Source organism: Cygnus olor, chromosome Z (assembly GCF_009769625.2).
Source record: "Cygnus olor isolate bCygOlo1 chromosome Z, bCygOlo1.pri.v2, whole genome shotgun sequence".
In the NCBI taxonomy this organism is placed as follows: domain Eukaryota; kingdom Metazoa; phylum Chordata; class Aves; order Anseriformes; family Anatidae; genus Cygnus; species Cygnus olor.
In genome coordinates, this window is record NC_049198.1 from 39348301 (window position 1) to 39375134 (window position 26834).

The 26834-nt window shown below is 42.3% G+C and overlaps 1 protein-coding gene across 1 annotated transcript in view; it reads right to left on the reverse strand.

Annotated features, from left to right (window-relative positions):
* MAMDC2 (MAM domain containing 2) overlaps positions 1 to 24898 on the reverse strand; it is a 64825-nt gene extending 39927 nt beyond the window's left edge. Inside the window, exons 1-2 of the mRNA XM_040540312.1 lie at positions 24779 to 24898; positions 24540 to 24653 (exon numbers count right to left, since the gene is read on the reverse strand). Coding sequence (XP_040396246.1) covers positions 24540 to 24653; positions 24779 to 24809 — 145 coding nt within the window. The 5' untranslated portion in view covers positions 24810 to 24898. The remainder of the gene's footprint in view (positions 1 to 24539; positions 24654 to 24778) is intronic.
* Positions 24899 to 26834: the final 1936 nt, after the last annotated feature.

Here is a 26834-nt window from a genome sequence, read left to right on the forward strand (position 1 = left end):
CTGCAAACCACAGGGGTGCGCTCAGTAAGAGATTATAAAAGCAAAGCTTTTCTACTGCATGGATCTGCTCTCTCAGCATCTGCCAAATCACTTGGCCTACTACATTACCCCAAAAAATAGCTCATCTGCCTAAATACTTGTCTGTTTCTCCCAGCTACATCAGATCAACTAATAAAATGTAACCTTTGCCCACAGCCTTGTACCTCCAAGAGAAGTTGTAAATGTGCTTGGCCTAGACAAATTACATTTACTCTGATGTTAACCCAGGCGCTTGCTTTTGCAAAGACTGAAATATTATTTAGTTTTGAAATATTTGAAATATTTGTTTGGTCTCACTGGCTTCAAAAGTTGAACTCCTGTGAGCTCAGTTTCCTGCTTTCTGTAAGCTTAGTGTTTTTATAGTTCTTGTGTATTCCAGGATCATTAGGACAACTGGCAGGCTCCTGGTGGAGTGATCATTGCTCTCACGTCAAAAAACACAAACAGTGCTACTAACAGACCAGGTTTGTATCTAGATCCAGGCCTTGAAATAGCTGGCTACAGGAACTGCCTAAAGGTATGCTAATCAGATCCTGATGGGCGCTAACAGTAACCTGGTAGAAGGGTGCCCAAGCAAGCCAGCCTAGCTATACCATCACTTTTGAAAAGCTGCTGACAGTCACTGGCTCCTGACTTGTTTATTGTTGGCAGCCCCTTAGTTGCTGCCATGTTTACTCAATGGCTACTCTCGAGTAATCCACTCTAAGTGAGAAAGCAGCCTCAGTGACTCATTTTCTGTCTCAGCAAGACTCATCCTGGACCAGGAGCATATAACAGTGAAGATTCAGCAACTGCAACCACAAAACCTGCAGCCAAGGAACATATCTATTGACCTTGAACATAACAAACACCAGGACCGCTGCTAATATTTCCTGAAGCTCTGCAAAACTGCATCCAGTGGTTATCCACTTCAAAGATCAATATCTGGGGCTTCAGTTTACCAGGGATGCCTCTATTCCTACAGTCCTGTACACGAATCCTGTCTGGCAGTCAGCTGGTTGCAGTTGAGGATGTTTGTGAATGTGTACAGACTGACTGAGCCAAAATCCACAAAATCGGAGAATGAGAGTTTTCAAGGGATTATCAAAATAGCTTCAGGTTAGATAGCTGTGATCCCTAGAGCACACGCACATTTTACATAAATGGAAACTAGTTGTACAGTTAATTCTGAAATACACATTTGCCATTTGAACTTTAACTATAACCTGCTGTACAATTACATTCATTGGGTATCAAATCCCCTATGTCCAGAGATGTTTAACAATGTATTTTTCATTCAAATATAGTGCATGGGGGTTCTGGTCACAATCCTGCTCCTGCAAGGGAGCTCCTTTCCAAGAACTTGAGCAATGGCTTCTTGCTGAGTACCCTGAAACAGAAACTGTTAAAACTGGGAAAATTAAGCTAGAGGTGGATTTAACAGCCTAGGAAGACTAGAATTCAACCCGTCAGTGCTACTGCAATCTTTGGTTGGTTTTGTGTTTTTTTGGTTGGTTGGTTGTTGGGTTTTTTTCTTTGTTTTGTTTTGGTTTTGAGGGTTTTTTTATTTTTTTTGTTTGTTTGTATGTATGTTTGTTTGTTTTTTCCTCTTCAATTATTACTCTCTATTCCTTTTTGTTAAGGGAATGGCTTTAAAAATACGAAACACTACACATCAAAAGGCATGACTGAAAGCTTGCCATGTTTTTTTTCCAGAAACTTGGATGTATTTATGAACCCCAGAATGACTTTCCAAATTTTACAGGGATTATAGACAATAGTACATTTATAAATTCCCTGTTGGTCTCAAAATTCAGAGGATCCCAGAACATTTTCTCTGTGGCAAGGGCCGGCACACTATGACTCCCTCCCTTTTGCCTCTGTGGTTCCAGTACCACTAGAAGGAGACTCAGTCAGAGAGCTTTGGATCCCAGTGAGACATTTGGATTATCCAGAATCACATTCATAAGCATCAATTGATACCAAAATCAAAAGACACTTCCTTGTGTAAACTCCAGTATGAAGGGAACAGGAAGAAAATGGATGCCAATGAATGTTCAGGAATTTAGGAGATTAGGAAAACAGAGCCAGTGTTTTGCTTTCCACAAGGTATCTAATTACTGACCCTAGCCAATAAAGGTTTGCTACATTTTTTGTTTCTTGTGCTTTGTATTTTAATTAAAACAGCTAATCAAATTCTTCATTGGGACTGCATCCAACTGAGTGAATCACCTGATATCTGAAGTCCTCTCAGGCCACCAGTCATCACGCAGAATCCGCACAGGACCCTGCCATCTGTCTGACCCCCTCCACTCCTCACACATTTGTCATGTCATGGTGGCCCCTGTGCTTCCTCTCACTCGGTGATGACCAAGAAGTGAATTCTTTCCACCAGTCCCTTCTCACGCTCCCCCAGCTGCCCAGGGGCACCTGTCATCACAGATGCTCAGGCTTTATTCTTGACAGAGGCCCCAAATATTTCCCTTTCTTTCTAGATGACTTTGGAAGTGAAATGATGAAACTTTTGATGAATTTTAGCACATGCTTACTGCAACTTCATTCCATGAATAGCCAGTATTAATTATTCTGAGGCACTTGTTTGCAAGGGTATTTAGCATATGTCATTTGAGCTGTAATACACATTTATCAAGACAGAAATAACACTTGAAAGATGTACTGGTCATTGGAAAAAAATCAGTCTGGTCCTGCCAGTTCACAACACCATTTCCTTCAGGATAGCCTCACTGAATCTTATTTCACAGCAAAAGTGAGTAAAAGTTTGGCAAAACTTTCCAAAGTATTGGAGTTTATGGGTTCTTGTTAGAATTTTCTTTTCCTCTAGCAGACAATTAAAGCTATTAGGCCTCATTCTACCTACTTGACACCTTAAGTATCCTAGGGCGGTCACACAGATTAGTGAAGTTGAGGTGATCCATAAAACACTATTCAGGTGACCCTACCTTGGTGCACCTAGGCTACCAAACCTCACTAGACACTGAGCACCACTCACAGGGAACAGTTCTCTTGCATGTGTGCACCTAATTTATAGCTCAAAACATAATAAAAGAACCCTGACTGGCTCCCACAGATCCAACCCTGCATCCACCCACCCTGGTGGAACCTGACTGTGGTCACAGATGGATGCCTGAGAAAGAATTAAGTGCAAAACAAGCTTATTTAGATACTTCTACCTGTGCCCTCCCAGTCTCAGCCACTTTTTAGTTTGGAAGACTTGCTGAGCTGGTTGTGGTATCAACTGTATCAACAGATGAATCTGTGCTCAACTTAGCAGCATGTGCTCTGTACACATTCTAAATCAAAATAAACCGTGTATATAATAAACTCTACAGAAATTATTTTGCTCTATGTGCCAAGCTTTGTGTGGTCTTTTTAAAAGCAGCCCATAGTCTAGTTTTACTAAGAAAGCCAATTTCTGAGTGTTGTATTTGCCATAAAATGTAGTTCAGAAGTCACTTCAGACAAGGAGAATATTGGAATATTTGAAGGTGTTAGAAAAGTTCATAAGCAAATGCAAATAAACACATTCATCACCAGTCCCAACACATTTTCTGTATTTTTTACAGTCTCCCCAGGAACAGTGAATTCTGTACTGGAAAAGTATTTTATGCAAACAGAATACGTTTTGGGGGAAAATGAAGCCAAGAGCTAGAATCTGGCACATGCGAGTGCTCCAATACATTGCTTTCTGCTCTTGACAACGCCGGCTGGAGCTCTGGTGTGTCTGGCTGGTCACTGACAGTGACTCACTCCTTTGTTTCTGATGTCAAGAAACAGATTTTCAAGTCTCAAACTGTCCCAGCAGCTGATCCCAAAAGGGAAAGAGGTTTTGCCTGTTGCCCTGCAGAGTCGGAAACTTGTGCTGCCTGCAGAGAAAGCTCATTGTTTATTGTAGAATTTTGTAGCTGTGCTTGCCTAAGTATCAATGGGAATCTTGGGGATTACGGAGGCAATTTACTAATTATTAAATGTTAACAAGTGATGAGACTAACTCCATAATTTTCATTTCAGGTTCAACTTCACATATACAGAAAACCCTGCTGCAGGCCATCTCTCAAAACTGAAGGTGTGGATTTGTCTTTTCCAGTCAGTGCTCCAAGCTATAAGCCCAAATAACATTGACAGCTGCTCCACAACTCACATACAAGAAATATTTGTCAACATGTTATCAACTTCCTTACGCTGTGCCCAGACTCTCCCTTTACTGTGGAGCAAGAGAAGAGACCATTTCCACAGCACAGCGGGGGTGAAATTCCCACTTTTTCTGCTCCTTCTCCAAACCTCAAAAACTCAGATTAAACTAGGCCACAAGAACAGCTGCTTGCCAAGTTTTATCTTGGAAAACAAGGAAAATATTTATGGCTGTTGGGAACTTGGAAAAAAAAAAAAAGACAACTTTTCAATGTGTGATACTGAAGTAACCCCAAGTACTGAGCCAGAATTCGTATAACTGGAGTGTTCTAAAAGATGAAAACACAAGGTCTCACACACCAGCCTTCAAAGTCTGGTCTCTAACACTACCAAGAGGCTGATCTAAGCTGACCTAGTATATGGCAGCGATCTAGGGCCAAAACTCTTCACATTCAGAATTTAGGTAGATGTTATTTCGTAAGACTACTGCAAATAAGCACTTTTTTTTTTCAGTTAAAAAGTGTTAATGAAGGGGGGAAATGAATAAGGTACATGATGTAAATAGTTAACTAACTTTTCTGTAGTGCACACTAGATTTTTAAGACGGAAGAAATGTACAAAAAGCTTTAGAGAGCAATGGATACAGCATGCAACACACACACACATACAAGCAGGGATATTCATATACATGGCTATTTCCTTGCTTTTAAAAGTGTTCTACTTTCTTTTCCACAGGAATTTATTTTCACAGGATTTTAAAAATCTGCTTGAAAAAAAAGAAAAAAAAAAGGAATTAGAGTTTGCAATACCTTTACATTTTGCAAATAAAGGAATTGTTTCCTTGTTATGGCTCAGACTCTTTGTATCAGAGAAAAGCAAAGTATAGGACTATTAACAGTCAGGAAACTGGCCTCAAGGAATACCCATGGTTGTCCTTGCAACCCTCTGGGGAGGAAAATGGCTCTGCTTTCCAGCTGTTCTCAGGAAAAAGCAGACTGGTTCCAACAGGGGAAGCATACAAGGAATATTAAACCTGCCTTCCTCTTCTACATCTCTGTGCCACGTGAAACCCAGTTAGGAGAGAATTAAACTCGCAGTGCCTCACTGAAAACAAATCTAACTGTGTAACTTAGCATCCACACAGCTATGTCATGACAGAATAAACATGTAGGTACTTCTTTGTATCTCCCTGCATAAGTACCTCAGTAATATACGAGGGCTTAATTTCTGTATCAGATACAAGAGCAGAAAGGTAAAGGTGTCAACTCAAAGTTTTGTTTCTCACTGCCCAAGGGACTGCTGATGGACCACAGGATAGGAACTATTAGCACAAGCTAAATTACCTCTTGCATTAAGCTGTGTCCGCCTGCCACTGGGTGCCGTGAGAAAATAATATATGGCAAAGAGGTCTGCAAATACGCAGGTCAGTGGCAGATGGAAGGCAGGCAGCTAACAAAATGCTCTGCACCTCTGTATAGATCTCTTGGCATTTAGCACTTTTTCTTTGGCATGGAGGAAATGTGTCACAAGAAGCTGCTGGCAATCCCATATGGACAGGAAAGGAGTCCTCCAGTGCAGGATCTGAGGCAGACATGCATTCCCTACTGACTAATTCTCATGGTTGCCACAACTGATGATGGCACTCCCCAGTAGGCACACAACTACAGAAGACAGTGAGAGAGTTTGCTGTTGCTGGTGTGATCTGCAGAAATGCAGCTTCTCCCATCAGGGCAATTACCTTCTTTACTGGTTTGCTGAATCCCCAGGAGATAGAAAATTCTTCACATCTAAATTTCCTGTTTCTTCTAGGCACATTTTCCCTCTGAAATGTATATCCTTTCTTTCCAGGAAAAAAAATAAATGGGGGGGGGGGGGGACAATAAAATAGTTTAGAAACTCCTCCTTATTGAAAAACAAATATGGAGCACTTTTTAAAAGATAATAGCCCGCCTCTTGGGAGTGCAAGATTGAGTTTCTGGCTACATCACTTGAGATTGACCAAACCGGGCACACTTTGACAGTGGTTGCTTACTATTATCATTTATTTCTCATGTGGAAGCAATGATGAAGAAGATTCCATTGCTTGAATTTTCAAATAAAATCAAACCTCACCTTTCTGAATGCCCTTCCACAACAGCTCAGGCAGAGATAGCCACTAAAACTCATCATCAGGTGGCCTTTTAATAAACATTAATTGAAAAGGTGAAGTATACTCTCTGCTCCAGGAAAGCCAAAACTTTGATATCAGTTTGTATATTGTGCATTGGCACAAGCGCTGCTGTAAAATTACAATTGTTGGCAGCAACATACGGAAACCCGGGCAACAAACCATGCAAACAGACAATAATCTGAGTAACGAAGTATGTAAACAAACAGAAAGCGATTTCCACTTCAACCAAGCTGTACTTATCAGACAGATCTGTTTTACTGCACTTCTGTGCCAGCTGTGAAAGAAAAAAGGTGGCATAGCTGAGTACAAAAACATAAAATTCAGAGACTATTCAAGATAAGTTAAACATTTATTATGATATTCATAACTAGCTGGCCTTAGTTAACCTCTGAAAATTGTCAGATATTGAGTACAATCTTTGACGTTAACTACAAACATAGTTGCAGAGTAAGCTGCTAGAGCAGGGGAAAATAGCAATTAATATAGAGTACTTCACTACAGCCGGCATTTCAAAATCAATTAATTTAATTAATGCTAGTTAAAAACTCAGAATAAGTGTGACCACTGTAAACAACCACAAGGTCAGCTATTAGGAGTAATACTTATGTCATCAGTTTGACCAGGGAATGAGTTCACATGCTTAACTCCAGAATAGCAGTCTGGAGTTCAACATCCCATTTCATGCTCATTTCTGATGCTTGCAGAAGATGTCACAGAGTGGATCCATCCCCTCCCCACCCTCAGATTATTGCTCTTTGGCTCTGTATGCTTGCAGACACCAGGATATATTATAAACTAAAGATGGTGGGCGGCAGATGCAACTGGACTGAACTTGACATTTCATAACTTATAAAATTCTCTCGACTTTCTGGTAAAATTTTAAGTTTTGTCCTTTGGCAACTCACATCCACAAAATGTTGAAGGAGCTAAAGAAATTGTAAAGCAGAGCCATGGGTGTAGATAGATTAAGTTTAAAAACTTCATGGTGGATACCAATTTCTATTTGACCTGAACTTCTTCTTCAGTGTCCCTCTCAATGTATTTACTATAATCTAAATATCTAACACATTCAAGACTTGGGACAATGCCTGTCGCTGTAGACCCTCATCAGTGCCCCTGCAGGGCTGTATTTCTTGTGACTTTCAGGTAGCCCAACGGATAACAGTGACCATAGGAGCACTAATGGAAACCCTGCAGCAGGTTTCCCATATACATCACATAACCCCCTCAGCAACACGTGAGTAGAATCACCAGTAAAATGTACAGGGAGAACTGACTTCACCCAGACCCACCATACAGGTACAGCTTGCAAGTATATCTTTGCAGAAGATCTGACAGGCTGCCTTCTTCCATCTGCCTAGAGAAAAGCATTATTATAAGCACCATTCAGACGACCACCTTCCCCTCTCAGGGAGTTTCTTATTCAATATGGGTCATACAGCTGCTGTACAAACTAGGATGGTACAAGCACCAAATTAGGAAAGGCATCAAGAGGGAACTTCATCTAGTGCAGTTGTCCAGCAGGCAGCAATACCATTTTCCATCAAGTTTCAAAGATTTAGTTTTGTTTTCTTTCCATAGAACAATTTGAATATTTTCAAACCATGGACTTAATCTGAAACTTCCATTGCTCTGGGCTTCCACAGCTTAAGCTCTTCCTTTGTCTTGCACTTTCTCCCTCTCTTACAAGTAGGAAATTTCTCTCAAGAATAGTGGATTAACTTGTGAGTTGACTAATGGCACAGCATTGAATAACTAACAGAAAATTCAAAATGATCCGTCATAAAGAAATAACACAAAAACTAAACAAGTCTGGAAAGGCTATCAGAAGATCTAGCTGACCCAGCACAGGAGGAGATTATTGGGATTCCTCTGCTAGTTAAGGGCGATTGATCATTTTAACTATTTTTGGCTTCAACACCCATCAGCTGTGAAGTCTACTCCAAATTCGTGAGTGTGTTTTCATACAAAAACAAACACTGATTGCAACTCTTTGCTTCCCCCCATACATGTGGTGGTCCAAGCTACACATACCACTCATCTTATTTCCATATATGACAACTTTGCTGTGCAAAGTTCTCTCTTCTTTTTCAAACAAGCTACAGTTACTGCCTTAATAACTCTCCAGTTTGACACTTAGTTTAAAATAAGCAGTAGAAGTGGCTATATTTAGAGAACAATCTGGTATTGATATAAATCCTCTCATGTTTCCACTTAAGTACACAAGGATATTATTGGCTAGGAAAGAAATCCCTCTGCAAAAGGCCTCACAAGAATTAAAATTCAAAGCAATGACTAAATAGGATCTAGTTAAGATTCGTGCATTTAAACTCCTGCTGCATGTTACTAAACATCAACTAATCTTATACAAAGCAAAAGCTTACATCAGCATTGCCTCACTATAGCTATATGTATGCGTATTTCATATGTTACAAGTCATCCTACTTGAAATACTAAAGCAACAGCTTAAAATGAAGCTTTCATACAGTTATATATAAGTTTTCAAGGATGCATATGAAGACATTAATAACTGGATTTCTAACAGTAAGTACTGCGACGACGAATATGCAACTGCACATTCAGATGCAAGCCAGTGTACTGACACAGACCTGTAATTAGACATTATTCCTCACACTGACAGAGTTTATCATTGTATATGCCCTGGACCTTTTCTTGTCTCCAAGACATATCTCTAGTGGATAAAGATCAAGTGAACTGTTTTTTTTTTTTCTTGAATATATTTATTGTTGCTATGTTAAGTATGCTTTAAAAATCTGTGAACCTAGGTGCTTGTATTCCCAGTTTGCATTTGTATATGTGTATGCACACTAGCACTCAAGGCACCCTTTTCCTCCCCTTATGAAGACTTAGGAATTTAAACAACCAGAGATGAGTTTTACACTTAGGAAGACTGTAACCATCGATCTTCTGCTTACTGGGTGGGCTCAAATTTGTTCACAGCAATAGAATTATACTGTTGCCCAAGCCATGTCCCAAAGCCTGAGCAGTACTAAAAGCTCCACATTTTCTTGCTGCCTGTTTTGAATAACTTCTCCGCTGAATTCTTAAGGAGAGCACCAAATTACAGGGCTCTAGAATAGAAAATCATAGAGTCACAGAGTCATAGAACAGTTTGGGTAGAAAGGGACGTTAAAGACCACCCAGTTCCAACCCCCTGCCATGGGCAGGGACACCTCTCACCAGACCAAGTTGCCCAACGCCCCATCCAGCCTGGCCTAGAACACCTCCAGGGATGGGGCATCCACAGCTTCTCTGGGCAATCTGTTCCGCTGCCTCACCACCCTCACGGTAAAGAATGTCTTCATTATCACTGAAGCCTTCTCTTCTCCAGGCTTAACAACCCCAACTCCCTTAGCCTGTCTTCAAAGGAGAGGTGCTCCAGCCCCTTGATCATCCTCATGGTCCTCCACTGCACCCACTCCAACAAGTCTATGTCTTTCTTATGCTGGGGCCTCAGAGCTGAATGCAGTACTCCACATGGGGTCCCCAATGACACTTAGTGTAAAGTAGAGGCAAGAGATAAAAACAATAGCATTATCCCAGCTCTGGTACAAATTTCCACTGTTTTTCTGCTGTAATCACGCAGAACAAAACTGCCTACCACCTGACACTTGGGCACTCAGCTACATTTTTTCTTGGATGAAATGGATGTCTCAGTCTCTAGGATACTAAGTTAGTGAAGCACGGCTTCAGGCTTTTGTCTTTAAGCCCCTCTGGTCCCTACTTAAAAATTTAAAATTTTTGTGACTGCTTGACATAAGTGTGTACGTTTAAGGCAGGAAATATACTCTCTGTATGCTTGGCATCTAGCATGTGGGGGAAGGAGAAAAGAACAGACTCGCTAAGAGCAAAAAACAGTGATAAATAATGATAATAAATAAATACTGATAATGCAAATTAGCTTGGGCATAGATGGCCATAGAAAATAAAGGCCTCTATTTCCAGAGCAGGTGCAAGGCAGACAGCACAGACAGCTACATCTGCTTCGTCACTTGCTTGAACCTATGCTCATCTGCTGGGAGCAACCCATAGCTCCTACCTACCCATTCATCTGCCTCCCTGCTGTATCCACTAAACATAGATGCCAATTAATGTCCAGGGACATAGTGCCAGCACCAAGCCTGTCGGAGTTTAAGAAGCGTTTGGACTGTGCTCTCAGTCATATGGTCTGAATTCTGATTTTTTCTGTCATGTGTCCTTAAATGAACTCAGCTCACTTGATTAAACAGCTATGAGATGGCACTTTCAGTCAAGGAGATTCATTTGCAGAAAGATCTACAAAGGCTGATTATATGCAACAGAAGTATTTTGCTAAACCTTCCTCAGCATAACAACTGTGTCTAAAACAGCACACAACAAAGAGCAAGAAGTCTTCAAATGGAAATTACTAAAAAGTAGGAAATGATGAAGAACAGACCCTTCTGCAAAATGCGGCAGAATGCTGCATTTAGCTTATCTGTTTCCCATGAAATCTTGCAGTCGTGCATTAGAGAAACTCAGCTACATGATAATCAATCCTGAAAAATACCAATAAGGAAAAAATTATCCACATCCTGTTAGTAACAATTGAGAGATCTCTTATCCAACAGGGTACCTGGAAAGAACTTTAATTCTCTCTCTCAAATGAGGGTGCAGAGTTTATACACATGTACATATACTCTGTTTAATTCTTACCTTTAAAAGTAGCAGAAATTCTCACATTCCCTGATGTATGTGGAGATCTCTGCACACAAAACATGACTACAGAAGGGCTTTTCTTATCTTTCACTTGAAAAAATGAAGATACCACAGAGTCACAAAATGATAAAGGCTGGCAGGGATCTCTGTTGCCCAGGATCATGTCCAGGTGGCTTTTGAAGATCTCCAAGTAGGGAAAATACAGTCTCTCTGGGAAACCTGTTCCAGTCCTCAGTCACCTGCATAGTAAAGTGTTTCCTGGTGTTGATATGAAAGCTCACGTTTCAGTTTATGTCCATTATGTGCTGTCCATGGGCACCGCTAGAAAGTACCTGGCTCCGTCTTCTAGGCAGTCTCCCTTCATGTATTTCTATACACTAAAAAGGTCTGCCCTGAGCCTTCACTTCTCCAGGCTGAACAGTCCCATATCTCTCAGCCTTTCCTCATACGAGAGATGTTCCAGTACCTTCATCAACTTTGTGGCCCATCATTGGAGTCTCTCCAGTATGTCCATGTCTCTCTTGTGGTGGGGAGCCCAGAACTGGGTGCAGTACTCCAGCCATGGCCTCACCAGTGCTGAGGAGATTATTTCCCTCAACATCCTGGCAGCATTCCTCCTAATGCTGCCCAAAATACCACTGGCTTTTTTTGCCACAAGAACACACTGCTGGCTCATGGTCAACTTGGTATAATAGAGCAGGACCCCCAGGCTCTTTTCTGCAAAGCTGTCTTCCAGCTTGTCAGTAGTGATGTACTGGTGCCTGGGGTTGTTCCTCCCCATGTGCATAAAGTTCTCCTTATGGAACCTCATGAGATTCTTGTCAGCTCATTTCTCAAGACTGTTGAGGTCCCTGTGGAAGGTATCACAACCCTCTCACATATCAGCCACTGCTCCCAGTTTCGTGTCACCAGCACACTTGTTGAGGGTGCACTCTAATTCACCATCCAGATAATTAACGAAGCCAATAGAGTTAGTCCCAGTATTGACCCCTCAGGTATAGCTCTAGTTACTGTCCTCCAGATGGACATTGTGCCACTGACCACCACCCTCTGGGCTTGGCCATTCAGCCAGTTTTCAATCCACCTTACTCTCTGCTCACCCAACCCATACTTCATCAGCTTCTCTGTGAAGAACTCCTCTGTGAAGAACTGTGAAGATACTTAAAGTCAAACAACAACAGCGACAAAACAAACAAAAAAATAAAAACCACAGAACTTCCAGGTGCAAAAATATGCAGTATGTGCTAAAAGTATTCAAAAAGTTTCAAATTAAGAATGGAAGCCCTCTTTCCCTGTTCTTCAGTTTCTCATTGCATAGAATGCCACAGCCTCAGCAGCTAAGTTTCCAGTTAATTCATCATCAAAAGAAGCTGGGACTTCATATTTCTAAACTGGTTACAACTAAAGTGCCTTAGTACACAAAGAGAGAAATCATTTTTCTCCACTTTGAAAACAGTTGTGAAGTATGCCTTTGGCCGTCTCTACTGTTCAACTGCGGCACACATGCAGTGAACGAGCAGCCAAGCCACAAGGCAGATCTACTTCTACATCCCCCACACCTTGGCTACATCTCTTATTGCTTTCCCCATAATATAGAATTATTGAATCACAGAAATCATTCAGGTTGGAAAAAGACCTCTAAGATCAAGTCCAACCTTTAGCCTAGCACTGCCAAGTCTACCACTAAACTGTGTCCCTAAGCACCACATCTATATGTCTTTAGAATACCTCCAAGGATGGTGATTTAACTATATCCCTAAAGCAACTACACCTCTAAGAATATAGTCTTGCAAATATCAACAGTACTAAAAACAATAATAGTAATCTCTGTTGCCTCAGAGACAGTTTTAAATACAGAACACAATGATTAGTTCCACCCTCCCGTACGAGAGGGTACATTTCTTTAACAGAAAATGAAGCAGATTTTCCTGCTGTCTTTTCCTATTGTATTTTCCTCTATTCAGATTTTCTATATTAGCCCTTAGCACCCAACTCTGTATTTATGCATTTTCTCTACAGTACATATCTGAACTTCAGCAAACCAAGATATTTCTGAAACAGAAAAAGCATATCAGCAGCAGCTCAAAAATCCAAATGCTAGCCAAAGTTTTCTGGCTGGGATGATGTTATACCCAGTCATAGCAATAAAGCTGTGCCATACAAGATCTGCCAACATCTGAAACAGGAAACAGAGTCAGGGAAAAGTCAGAATGTTATTTATAACTCCCCGAGAAAGTCAGCATTATTGATTTCCAAAGAAAATATGCCACAAACCTTATCATTCTTTTGCAATATCTACATATATAAAGAAAGGAAAAAATAAGGCAGAACTCATGGGTTTTAAATCTGACAGGCTCAGGCACATTCTCTCTCCTGAGGGGAGGAGATTCCTGTGAGGTTTAGTGGTATGGCACAATAGCCACATAAACATAGAAAAATATCTATTGTCCACTCAGACTTTCCACAATATTTCTCAAACATATCTTATCCCCATCCCATGCAATGAAGAGTTTGTGTTCCTCCTGTTATAGCTCCTGGGCCTACGGTTTCCTTCCACCCTGCTATTCTCAGATTATGCCCAGAAGAACTGATGACTTCTCTGCAACACACTGGAAAATAATTAGAGTACTTCAGTTTATCACAACACAAAAAACCACAAAATATGTTCCCAAAGGACTTCCCAGTGCTCCCAATACCCATGAAGATTTTAACTCAGTAGTGACTTTGTTTTATGGCTATCTATATGAATATGAGATTAGCCTGGATTCTCATAGCCAGGCACCAACCTCATCATCTACCTCAGGAGTGAAGAGAGAGCCATAAAATCCCAATGGCATCCTTTCCATATTTCACAGCTCCCTATTCCAAACAGTATTCGTCCTGCCTGCTGACAACAACCATACTCAGTGGGTTTCCCAAATCATGTTCATGATAGCTACTGAAATGAAAACAAAACAAAAAACAACAACAACAACAAAAAAACTCTACATGTTCCAGGCTGGAAGAAATACAGCTCAGCAACTGTAAAATGGGCCTGTGAAAGGAGACACATTCCCATTGCAAGATCTACTAGTGAATCAGAGGGTGACACTGGAGAGTTTAGTTTATCCATCTCTACATCTGATGTAGAGATGAGTAAGTGTTCATCATGACTAAGTGCTCTTAAAAGCTTTTTGAAGCACTTAGAGCTTTATTGAAGTGTTTACATAGTTAATCTAAATTTTGTTCTTAGATACAGTGTATTAAAACATGATCTTTAGAGTTATTATCAGAAAACAGTGAAATACCCTGCTTATTCATAGAGCGAGTAGGAGGACTGTCTGGCCTCCTTGCCTTCTAGACATGACTTTTTACCACAAATACATCTGCTTCAAAACTGAATATGATACCATTCACACTGAGACACCGTTGTCACACAGAAGTTTGCTTTGACCTTTGTCCAACCAGAGTGCTAGACAAGGCAGCAGTCATACCCTCAAATCAGTTTTGGTCAATTGTTGTGATGTAACAGCAAAAAATTAAGAATCAGTTGGTGGAGAATGACTTCCTTTGAAAACTACGTCTCACTATGGGTTTCTGTACAACAGATATAATCTGCCCTTTTCTGAAGCTCTTCCAACATTTTTAATATGAAATACTGTTTAAGGTCCAGCAAAGGTGAAGAAACACCTGCAGTCATAATAGATCCTCTTTAAGTATTTTAACTGTTTGCTGATTAAAAACTGGGAAGTCTGTGTTTTCTAAAAGACTTTGATTTCAAATGGAAATCTAATTACTATGATTCATGGATCTTTTCATACTAGGACTCGTAAGGTTTTCAGAACAGAACAACATGTTAGCAACATGCAGCTCACACTTTATCAGAGAATACATCTATTTAAAACAGCTTCCAAAGTACACCAACACAATTACCCAAATTACAGGAGTTGTCTAACAAGCTGACCTTGAGCCATGTCTGCCAAAAGAAAATGTGTTGCAGGAACAGCTATATAGTGTAGGGAGAAATAATCTGTTTATCAAAGAGCATTTTTAAGGCGGCATGCACTATATTGTTACATAATATTTTAGGAATCTTTGGCTTTATTATCATTCAAGAAAGAGCTATAATAATCAGACTTGAATCTTTGGCTGACTGGAACCATGGGGAGATACAGGGCAAATGATGCTCACTCTCTTAAATGAGAGTAATAAAATATGTTCAAATGATACAGAGGCTTCGAAGCAATCAAAGCATTGTATGAAGTTACATGGATGACTACACTGCCCTTTTATCTGGCCTTCTGTTACACTACTGTTACAAAGTTATATTAAGACAATAAAAACTGAAAGATTAAGGGAAAATATCCATTTTTAAGCATATATTCTTCAGATGTGACCTTCCTGAGAAGGTTTGACCTTGTCTGATAAATTTAATCAGTCATCCAAATAGCATTGCCTGTACTGCTCTTGCAAATGGTGGCTGAGGATGAAAAATCTCAGAACATAATACTACAGAACTACAAAAAAAGGATGAAAAGTAGAAAGGAAGGCAGACAGGAAGGCAGGCAGGAAGGAAGGAAGGGGGGATGAAGGCAGGAAGGGAGGAAGGAGGGCAGGAAGGAGGGAAGGAGGGAAGGCAGGAAGGCAGGAAGGGAGGAAGGAGGGCAGGAAGGAGGGAAGGAGGGAAGGCAGGAAGGCAGGAAGGGAGGAAGGAAGGCAGGAAGGAGGGAAGGAGGGAAGGCAGGAAGGAAGGAAGGAAGGAAGGAAGGAAGGAAGGAAGGAAGGAAGGAAGGAAGGAAGGGGAACATAAGACAAGTAACTGTCACTGCATTTGGCTTATTTTTTCAACAAGTTTTTAAAGTTTCCCACCCAAAAGCATTCTGTATATGACTATTAGAACATTTTCAGGATGATTCTGTTACAATTCTGTACAGAATCTAAACCATATACAAAGTGAACAAGTTTTTTTTTGTTCCTAGTAGAAATGCTTCTGAAAAATCTGTGGTAATCCTTCCATGCAAGTACAAACTTTTTTTCCTCACTCACTACAGATCTTGACCCTTGTTGACTTCATAATTTATTGTGGAATTTGAGAGTTCTGAAAATACTTCCCCTTCTGTCCAAAAAATGAACTGGCAAATGGTTGGCTTTCCTCTTCTTTTTCAAGATAATTACCTATGTAGAGTAATAAACTCAATGACCACAAAGTGGTTTATACTGCCTGTCAGCAGTTTCACTGATTGCCTGTATATAAAAGCTCATGCCGTGCATGCAGCCTGAAACTGCAAGAAAGAAACTTTAGTTCAAATTGTTTAAATCTTACATATTTTCAGAAAATTGAAAACATTTCTAGCTGTTTTCAGCAAATGATTTTACAGATTTGTGTATGTATTTTGTCAGTTTCAACAATATGTACAAGGTCAATATCCATCCAGTTTCACAGAATCACAGAATTGTAGGGGACCTCAAGAGATCATCAGGTCCAACCCTGCTGCCAAAGCAGGTTCCCTAGAACAGGTTGCCCAGGTAGGCGTCCAGACGGGCCTTGAATATCTCCAGAGAAGGAGACTCCACAACCTCCCTGGGCAGCCTGTTCCAGTGCTCCATCACCCTCACCGTGAAGAAGTTCTTTCGCATATTGGTGTGGAACTTCCTGTGCTCTATCTTGTGGCCATTGCCTCTTGTCCTGTCCCCACAAACCACTGAAAAGAGGTTGGCCAAATCTGTCTGTCCCCCACACTTACAATATTTGTAAACATTGATAAGATCCCCTCTCAGTCTTCTCTTCTCAAGGCTGAACAGACCCAGGTCTCTCAGCCTTTCCTCATAGGGAAGATGCTCCGGGTCCCGTATCATCTTTGTGGCCCTCTGCTGGACTCTTTCCAGGAGATCCCTGTCTTTTTTGTACCGGGGAGCCCAGAACTGGACACAGTACTCCAGCTGTGGCCTCACCAGGTCTGAGCAGTGGGGGAGGATCACTTCCCGTGACCTGCTAGCAACACTCTTCTGAATGCAGCCCAGGATACCGCTGGCCTTCTTGGCCACCAGGGCACACTGCTGGCTCATGGTCAACCTGTCGTCCACCAGGACCCACAGGTCCTTCTATTTCATATCCAGTTTATTACAGAAGCTGAAAATATATTGTTTAAATATTCTTAAAATATATTATATTATATTATATATAATTAGTATATTAATATTAATAAAATGACATTGTATTTTATTAATATGTTTAATTAATATAGTAAGATCTAATATTCCTAGTAATGGAGAACAAAAACACACAAAGGTAGACACATTTCCTAATACTGGTCTCTATCCTTCCCCATCAGTCAGCCACAGCAGCTGTGACTTCAGGCAGGAAGTCATGCCTCACCCTCCAACGTTCAAATGAGACAAGCCCAGATCCTGCAGCCTCTCGAACAGACTCTGGGCATGGTCACCTTGCCTACACACACAAGCTGCAGTGGTGTGACACTGGTCTCTCTGGGCAGGTTGTGCAACGGACACACACACTTGCATTATAACTTAAAGCTAGCCCAGGTAACGTCCAAATGAGCTGGTCTTATATGGATTGGCTGCTGCACAGTCACAGGTCTAGTTTTTCATGTCTACCTGCAGTGCTCAGACGTGAAGATGCAATGCAGTTTGTAATACTCGTGGTTTATGTTGCTGCATTGGTGGTAGAGAACCATATAAGTTGTCCTATCCTAGTGGTAGAGAACCATACAAGTTGTCCCATCCTAGTAGTGAATTACAAACTTTCTTACTCAGAGGGAATCAGTTATCCTCTGGGTTTGCATGCCAATTATTTTTTGACAGAGTTCCTTTGACCTATATCACGTCTCCTAAACATTCTTTTGACCTCATCCAGTTTTTTGTCTCTCTCTTTTTTTTTTTTTTCCAAATTCTAGTGGTATATTTTACCTATTTTTAGTTGTTTCCAAGCTAATTAAAGTCTAGCCCATTTTCAGCAGTTGCAGGTATATTCATTAAATGAGACTTTTTTAACAGCTGTCCTCCCTCTCTTGTCCTCCACAGCTCGGTGTAAAACACACTAAAATAGTTCGTTGATTCTCTAAGTGCTGAATCACTAACAGCTGTAAGCGAAAATACACTTCTGAAGACATTTCTGTCCTGTGGAGGAGGAGGAATGCTTTGAAACTCATCTCTCATGCAGTGATTCACTGATAACAACTTAGGATTTGTTTGTTCTCCCATGAAAATGGAAAGCCAAAACTTATCAAAAGTCTCATGCACAGCCAGCTGATGATGAAGACCTCCGTGAATATGAAGTACACTTGGCCATCTTTTTCCACAAGATGATCAAAAAGCATACTAATAACCCTTATTTGGACATAGTCCAACATAAATGCTATTACTCAGAAGCCAAGGACAGGAAGCTATACCTGGGTGAGCAAAATGTCAGATGTCCTACTCATGTCTGAAGACAAGGGCGAGGCTGGAACAAGGCTGAATCCTACTCGTATATAGTACTATTAATCTGCTGTTGACAGACTGAGCAAGAAAATAGAAAAAAAAAAAAAAAAAAAAAAAGAGAGAGAGAGAGAGAGCTGTTAAGAGAAGAGTAGCAGCTGAGCAGTCAAAGTGGAATGCACAGGAAACACAGCACCAGAGGTAAAGGAGAAATAAGAAGAATGGGAGAGTCTGAATGTCCCAGAAGTATGTGAGAGTGTCCTCTTTTTTCTCCCTCAGCAGTGACTGGGAAGGAGAATTGTCACTCAAAATGCAATTATTTTGGCCATAAAGACAAACATTTAAATTATCAGGTCAAGGGAAAACAGACCATGTGCCAGGTCTTCGGGCTTCTCTGCTCTGCAAAGTGGCATTCAGTGAAGAGATGCCCAGGCTACAGGAATGGGGGACCCAAAACAACAAGCTCACATGACAGGGTGGATTCACCAGCTGAAAACCTTGCCAGTGAGCTAGCATATGGTATGCCATCCTGGTGCTGCTGCAGCTAGGTACAAGCTGGTGCAAGTCTCCCTAAATTACCCTACTTTACTCCCAGTTACACAGTTATTGTGAACACGTGAGACCACTTGTCTCACCTGAGGATTACATAAAGACAGAGGTATTACAGAGACATTTCATACTGCCCCATGTACAGGAAAGTACTGCAGGTAGATGTAAAGAAAACTGAGACTACTGACGTGCCAATGGATCTGCCAGTGGGTTTGTAGCTGAGCAAGAGGTAGCACATATCAGACATGAACTGTGTTTGCTGTGCAGCAACATCTAGGATCACTACTAATGACCTGTTTCATTACATCCAAACGATGTGGCATTCAGGATAACAGAGCTTAGGTCAGAAAAGGTCAGTTTTAAGTCATATGGCACAGCTGTGAATGTAAGCTATTTAAATGGTATGCGTGCCGTGTTTAGATTAGAGATTCTGTATGCTGCTGCTCTCGTGCCTGGGTTACTTGATGCCCTGGAAGAGTGGTCTGCCGCTTGAAATTATTTTCCATCTCAAAACCATTTTAAAGTGTATCTAAATGACAAGTATGTCCCAAAAGGCAGTGTCAGTTTCCTGACACTGTTGCTCGAGATGTTGCTAGCTTACCGGCTTACTGTAAACCATTACCTGACTGATGCTCATTTAAAGTATATCACAGAGACAGAGCCTTGGACTGGTGCAGCAAAATGCAGGCATAATTTATGGAGAAGAAAACCAGGTAATTTTTAAATATGTTGTAATTTATTACATCCCTTTTCTGAATGAAAACTTTTCTTTTAGGGATGGGACCACTTTGGAGTACCACAGAAAGAGAAAATGTTATTCTAAAACTCTGAAGTGCATGTTATTAAAAATATATCCATGGAAACATGAGATTTGAAGTAATTTACACTTCCAGAATTTAAAAAGGAAAGCAACATACATTATTTAGAGCAGTCAATGAGCCTAAGAGATGAATTATGGCTATATCAACTACCAGTCACAGCCTCAGCAGCTCAGTGCCGCATAGCTCACTATACATCAACAGTGAAAGTTGTTTGACAACACTGCACAGAAGAGCAATGGTGATAAGGAGACAACTGTACAAAAACTACTGACACTACTACTAAAATAGCTCCAGGTCCACTGCAGCTGGCAGCGCATGGGCATATTTAACAAAGATCACCTGCTTTTCAGAGCACTTTGCTGGGATAAAAAAGCTCTCTTCCCTGTAGTTTGCAGGGGTAATAGACACATTTCTTATCTAACGCTTAAATCTAGGCAAACAGATGTAGCACAACAAACCCTCTGAGGGCAAATTTGAGCTGATGGCCCAAATACACATTACTTCTTGCACTATTAAAATGGTCCCCATTAAAATAAAGGAAGATTGAGAACAAAACATACCCACAGACACAGGCACACAAAATACTGCACAGCTATTCTTGGTAAAAATATAAACAGACCGTCCAGAGTCACAAAAGAGATGTGCCGTGGTTATTTTGTCTAATGAAACTTATTTACAATATTGCTGTGAGCAGGATGTTTTTACAGTCAGGTTATGGCTTGCTCTGCGCTGGACAGAGGTGAGACGAAAGTAAAAAAGGCCCAGCCCAGCCCTGCAGAATGGCTGGGACAGGCTGGAGATCATGTTTCCTGCTCCCATTTCAAGTGGATCTGAGCAGCTTTACTTACTACTCTGCTCTGGTTTATTGCCTATTACATATGTTATCTTCCTTTGTTTTAAAGCACAATAAAAGAAAGTAGTCTTATGCTTGGTAAAGAGCATCATTACATTTACAAAGCACATGTGCCTTATGAAATACTACCTGATCCGGTTAAACAAAATCTCAAGATCATTTGGTGAGATCCTACCGCATGAAGCTTTACACTATGCATTAAAATTAACTATGTCTTTCCCTCACAACTCATCTCTAATTCTGACACATCCACTGCTGACACAGAAGTAAGTGTCTGTGGAAGCTGGCCACTATGCTTCTGCAAAGCTCTGTGCCCCAGCATAACTGGACACGAACTCATTCTAAATTTACCCGTGGATGTTTGTGGTGAGTGGCATGGTATTCCAGCTGTCCTAAAATAGCACAGTGGTGATGAATACAGATCTGCTTTCTAAGTTTCTCATCACTTAATTGACTCCAACGAGTTTTTTTCACTGTCTTACACTTAGTTTTTATTATTGTTGTTATTATTTTATTTTTTTTTAGTACATAAACTTCCTGTTCAGAGGACTCATGAATGAAGAAATATTTATGCTAGAATGGGATCATACCTACTTCTCTGAAGCTAAAGTGGACCATTGGCATCTTGGTTTATCTATACTACTAAGTGACTTAAAGACTTCAGAGTTTATTGCTCCATCCATCATACACACACACATTCATCCGCTGCTCATCAGGTTTCAGATCCATGCTTTAAGTGATGCAGCCCTTTTCCAGAGCAGCCACATCACCATGCTTCTTGTGTAGCTGGTATCCTACAAACACCTCCCTCATGAAGCACACCATGTTTGCATGGGATTTCCCCATTCTTCCCGCAACATACACTGAAAGCAGAACTAGCACATTAGGAAACATGCTGCCACAAGCATGATGCTATATTTACCCAGCCTGGGCTCTGGACCTCAGCTGGGCATGCCTCTCAGTCATAGGTAAGATTGCAAGAAATCTGTATCCTCAGCTATTTCTAATTTTTTACATTTTCCTTTGCACAGTGATTGTCTGCTAAAAACTTTTACCGTTCTAAAATGTGAACACCGGAGAGGTTAGCAGATGACTGACTCTAAAAGCTAACAGCTAAAGACAGTATCTTGGTGGTCAGACTTGAGGGCTCTTTTCCTGAATTCAGAGCCACATGAGAGAGCATGAGCTTACAGAGGGTTTCAGTGAAGCAGGAGTTTATGGGAACACAGATCCATTGGACAGATATTAAGGGAAGATGTCCTAATCATTTCTTGTGTAGCTGGTATCCTACAACCACCCCCTTTGTTAGGACCCAATTCAACAGTTCTGAGTAAAGCAGAAGAGCTATCCATTTTAGCATTGAGCATTTTTGTTTTGATTTTCTTTTTTCACTTACACTAAAATGGACCCTTAAAAGTCAGTCAACTACAGGTGTCAAAGCTTCAGCTAAAAAAAAAAAAAATCTTTCAAATTATATAAACTATACTATTAAACAAAGGTCTCTTTCCCCATTACTACCAGAATACTAAAGAGAAGCCAGAGATATTTATAAAAAACTAGTCCAATCTTAGAAACCTGCTGTTTTTAGTGGGAATGCACAGCTGTAAACAAAAGCAAAATTCAGCCTCCTACTTCCTACCTGTGCCTGGCCGTTCAGAAGATACTGGCTTCCTTGGCAACAGGGCAAAAAACTTTCAAGTATGGAGTGGAAATTTCTGGGCAGGATTTTAGTTATATTTACATCATCTTGACAGTTTGGCACAGGACCACACTACTGAGAGATTTATAAGATGAAAGAATTTACACTGCAAGTCAGATAATCCCTAGAAGAGATTTGCTCTGTATATAACTATATTCCAAATCATATTTTAAAATTATAAAACAATTTTGAAGCAATGCGAGGAGACGTGGAACAATTCAAAGCTAAGCTGCCACTCCTATCCTCAACTTCCTCTGTTGTACCAGCAGATTGCCACACACACATACACTGACCTGCAAATACCAGAGCCTGGCACTACAAAAGAAGCACAGTTTTACTAAGTAAAAGAGTAAAAGAGACTTGGTTTGCACACCTGCCACATAGATCTGCATCGTTTGGATTTACAGTTATATGAATGCATTTCCAAAGGGGATAATACTTTGTGTGCCAAACGTTTGCATGGAATGACATACTATGATTAAATATCAGACTGCAGAAAAAGGGTTTATAATGGAAATACTGACAGTATACCGATTAGAAGTGCTGGTATGCCACATGTCCTCCCAGAGCAGGACAGTTCAGTTATATCTCTCTGAAAAACAAGACCTACAGTGACAGAAGCTTAGCAGTAGTATTAGCCTCTGGTATGCTGATGGTCAAACGCAAGAATCAAACTACAACAACCAAAGTACGGTTCTGCAGGCCAAAAAATGCCGGCTGTTGATGATCCAAACCTCTGACAAAATTTCCCTGTTTTCTGAAGCACTGTAGCATGAATGGGCACAACACTGTGCTCACTTATCTCCGTAGGTACTGCTCCCAGCGTCCCACAGCCCCATGGAGCTGAACCAGTACCATGACCGTGTGGCTTCCCATTAATCACGAGCGGTGCTGCTGCCAAGCCGGGCGGCTTGAAGGGGCATGAGGTTAACAGGCACAGCAGGGAAAGCAGAGATGGGCACTAAATTTTCAGTAGTATCCTCAAAAGTGCAGGAAAACTTGCGTATCTTTAAATAAGTGAGAAGACAAGAATTATTTTAACGGGAAATTGAGACATCTTCACAGCCTGTTCTCACTTGGCACTCTCTGGGCATTCCCAAACACTAATGACTAACGGTTAGGGTGACTTGCTTTGCATATGTGGGAACTGGGTTAAAAAAAAAAAAAAAAAAAGGCACAAAAAAAGCTCATTATAAACTCAGTGACAAGTAGAATGACCAATCTGGACCATCCTGCTTTGAATGGCGCACTGACAAGGAGTGATGGAGGGTGTCTACCTCTTTTGTACCTGTACTCACCTCTACATTATTCTTGGTGCTTGCTTTGGAGCTTAGGAACGTTTGAAGCCCATAGTTCCTTTTACTGTGTGAATGCAACTTTCACTTTATGAATGACATTATGGCCATAAAATAATCAAAAGCAATTTAAAAAAAAAAAAAAAAGAAATGCCCAGTTATAACAACATTGTGTTTATATTTGTTTAGCGTCTTGTTTGCTCACATTGGTTCTGTCAAAAGTAGGAGCCTACACTAAAAACTTACCAGGTAAGGGATACAGTTGCAAGGAAATTCTGAATATCACCTGAATTTTGTTCCTTTGAATGGCAGGCAGTCTCAATAAAGTCTAATACAACTTGAAATGGTAATGCATGTTTCCTGTTGAACTGTAGGTACCATAAAGTGGATTAAAGCCTTAATACTGTAAAGATACTCTTCACGCAGGTCACCTTTTGCCCTGAAAATACACCCACTTCTACAGCAGAGCCCAAGATACACTTAGGGAAAAAGCAGTGCTGCTCAGCAGGAATTTGACAGATGTGTGGGGTTTGGTGGTGGCAGAGTTTTGTGTTTTGTTTTGTTTTCTTTTCTTTTCTTTTGTGGTGTTTTTTTTTTGGTCTTTGATAAGCCTCCTATTCCCGACAGGGACCGAGAGCCGAGGGAGGGCTGTTTCAGAGGCATCCCGGGAAGAGCGGCGGCGGAACCTGCGCGGGGCGGCGCGCACCTTCCCGGGGCGCACGGCGACACGGGGCGAGCGGGAGCGCGCACGGGGGCGAGCGGGGACCCGGGGCTTCCCCGGGGGGGCTTCCCCGCTCCGACACCGGCAGCGGGATGCCGGCAGCGCCCCGATGGGGAGGTCAGCGTGCCGGGGTGCCGGCGGCGCCCTTACCTTCGCCGTGCAGCGCCCAGGGCAGATGCGCGAAGTCCCACTCGTATCCGCAGGCGCTGTCCTCAAAGGCGCACGACCCGGGCGAAAGCAGGGCGGCCCCCGCCAGCCGCAGAGCTGCAAAGGGACAAAGCCAGCCCCGGTCACGGCACGGCCGGCTCGGGGGTTGGGGGGGCTCGGGCTCCGCTCCCCCCCCACCCCGTGGGCAGCGCCCCCCAGACCCCTGCCCGGCCGCCGCTTACCGTGCGCGGCGAGGAGGCAGAGCCGCAGCATCTTCGGCGCCGGGGGAGCCGGGGCTGGCGGCGGCGGCGGGGCGGGAGCGCGGCGGGGCGGGGAACGAGCGGGGCGGCGGCGGGACCCAGCCCCGGATCGGGGCGGGGGGTCTCGGGTCGTGTCGGGGATGGGGGCGCCGCAGCCCCCGGGGGCGACCCGCTGGGTGGGAGCAAGGTCCGGGGGGCGGGGGGGGGTGGTCCCGGTTTTCGGGCACCGCGAGCGGAGCCCGGCTGTGCCTCGCTTTCCTCCCCCGCCGGGTATTTATGCTGCTCGGCGAGGTGCCCCCTCGCACCCGTCTGCGGAGGACAAAGCGGCTCCCACCCCCTGTGCCGCCCCGGCCCGCCCTGCCCCTCTGCTGCCCCGCAGGGCTGGCCGCCCCTTCTGGTACCCCGCTGCTCTGGGACCTCCGCCTCTGGGCTGTCCCCGTCGGGGAAAAGTTTCCTCCTCGCCGCCACCCCGAATTTCCCCTCTCTGGCGTGCGCCCCGCGGCTCTCACCTGCACCCGGGCACGCACCGCTGGGCACGGGAACGGCGCAGGGCACACACACACACGGGGCTTTTCTTCAGCCCTCGTGGAAAATGTGCTGTCTGCACTGCAGCCTGCACAGGCTGCTTCAGTTACGTGGCTTTTACTTTTCTTATTGTTGGCAAATTCCGGCGTGCAACACCAGTTTTAAAAGGCTCCTAGCAAAGGCACATGAACCCGGTAAAAATATCTCTTGCAACCGGTGATCCCTAAATGCATCCCTAAATAACTGTCGTGTAGCCTCTAATAAACTTGTCATAAAACCATTCCTGAATCCCATACGGTATCTAGAACCTTTCCCCTTAAATTGACAGGGGCACTACCTCCCCGTAACCGTGCTAACAGCCTCTGTGGTGATATCTTGCACAATGGCTCCAGCCCTCACACAGTTCATGCCTGGTCTGAGAAGGGTTTTGGCTGACTGACTTTTTTGTTATTATTATTTGTAATATCAGATTACCCACATACGTAGTCTACCTCTTGAATAATCCCTCTCAAATGTGTTCTGTTTTAAAGGCATGCTTCTGTACCCAGAATTGTGCTCTCATGGGTAGGACATGCCTGCTTGCTTTGGGGAATGGCAGAGAAAGGTTCATGGCCCATTTCATAACAAACATAATGATACTCCATATTTTTTGTGCATGCAAGAAGCAGGTATCTAATTTTCAGTCCTTCCATTGTAAGAGAACTGGAGCAGCACCTTGGGGATAACCATTCACAGTTTAATTTTGATTTTGCTGGGTATTAATTAGTGCGATCCCTTCAGTTTCCCACAGACAATTTAATAGTGCCTGCATCCCTCATTCATTTGTTCACACAGTGGCGCTCTCAGGTTTTTTTTGCTCAACTAGCTGGGTTACACAGCATTTCCTGCACAATTCACCTTCCAAAAACTCTGTCCCCTTCCCTTTCCTGTAGGGGCCAGGACGGTGGCAGTGCCCTGGGTTCCTCTGCTGTGACATCTACCTGTACGCTTTGCGGTATTCACAGTATTTCTGTAACACAGCATTCACAGTTGTTTGTTTAGCTTTGCCTAGAAGCCAAAGATATAAACTTTCTCCATCCCTTCAATCATGTTCCTCTGCCAGACAGAGGCCATGTGTGTGCAGACCTGAGCACCCACAATAAAATCAGGAAGTTGTGATTTCCAGTGAAACACTTCCCACCTGAGCAGCAACCCACTCACAACGTGTGGAAGTGGTGTGTCCAGAAACAGACTATGAATGCCCACACAAACATGTTCTCTGCTCCTCCCAGGGACACATGCCAGGCCTCCCTGGAAACACTGTGAAATGAAAATCGGTGTCAAAAATATCTGGCACAGGATATTCTTCCAGAATTCTTCTGGCACACATTCTTCCAGAATGCTTCATCTCAGGTAGCAGAAAAACCTTCCCACTTTGAAATTCACTCAATTCATGTGGGTCTTTAACAAAACCATTGGTCTTGACCAGAACAGGTAATCTTTTTTTTTTTTAATATACATATCTTGTTATTTT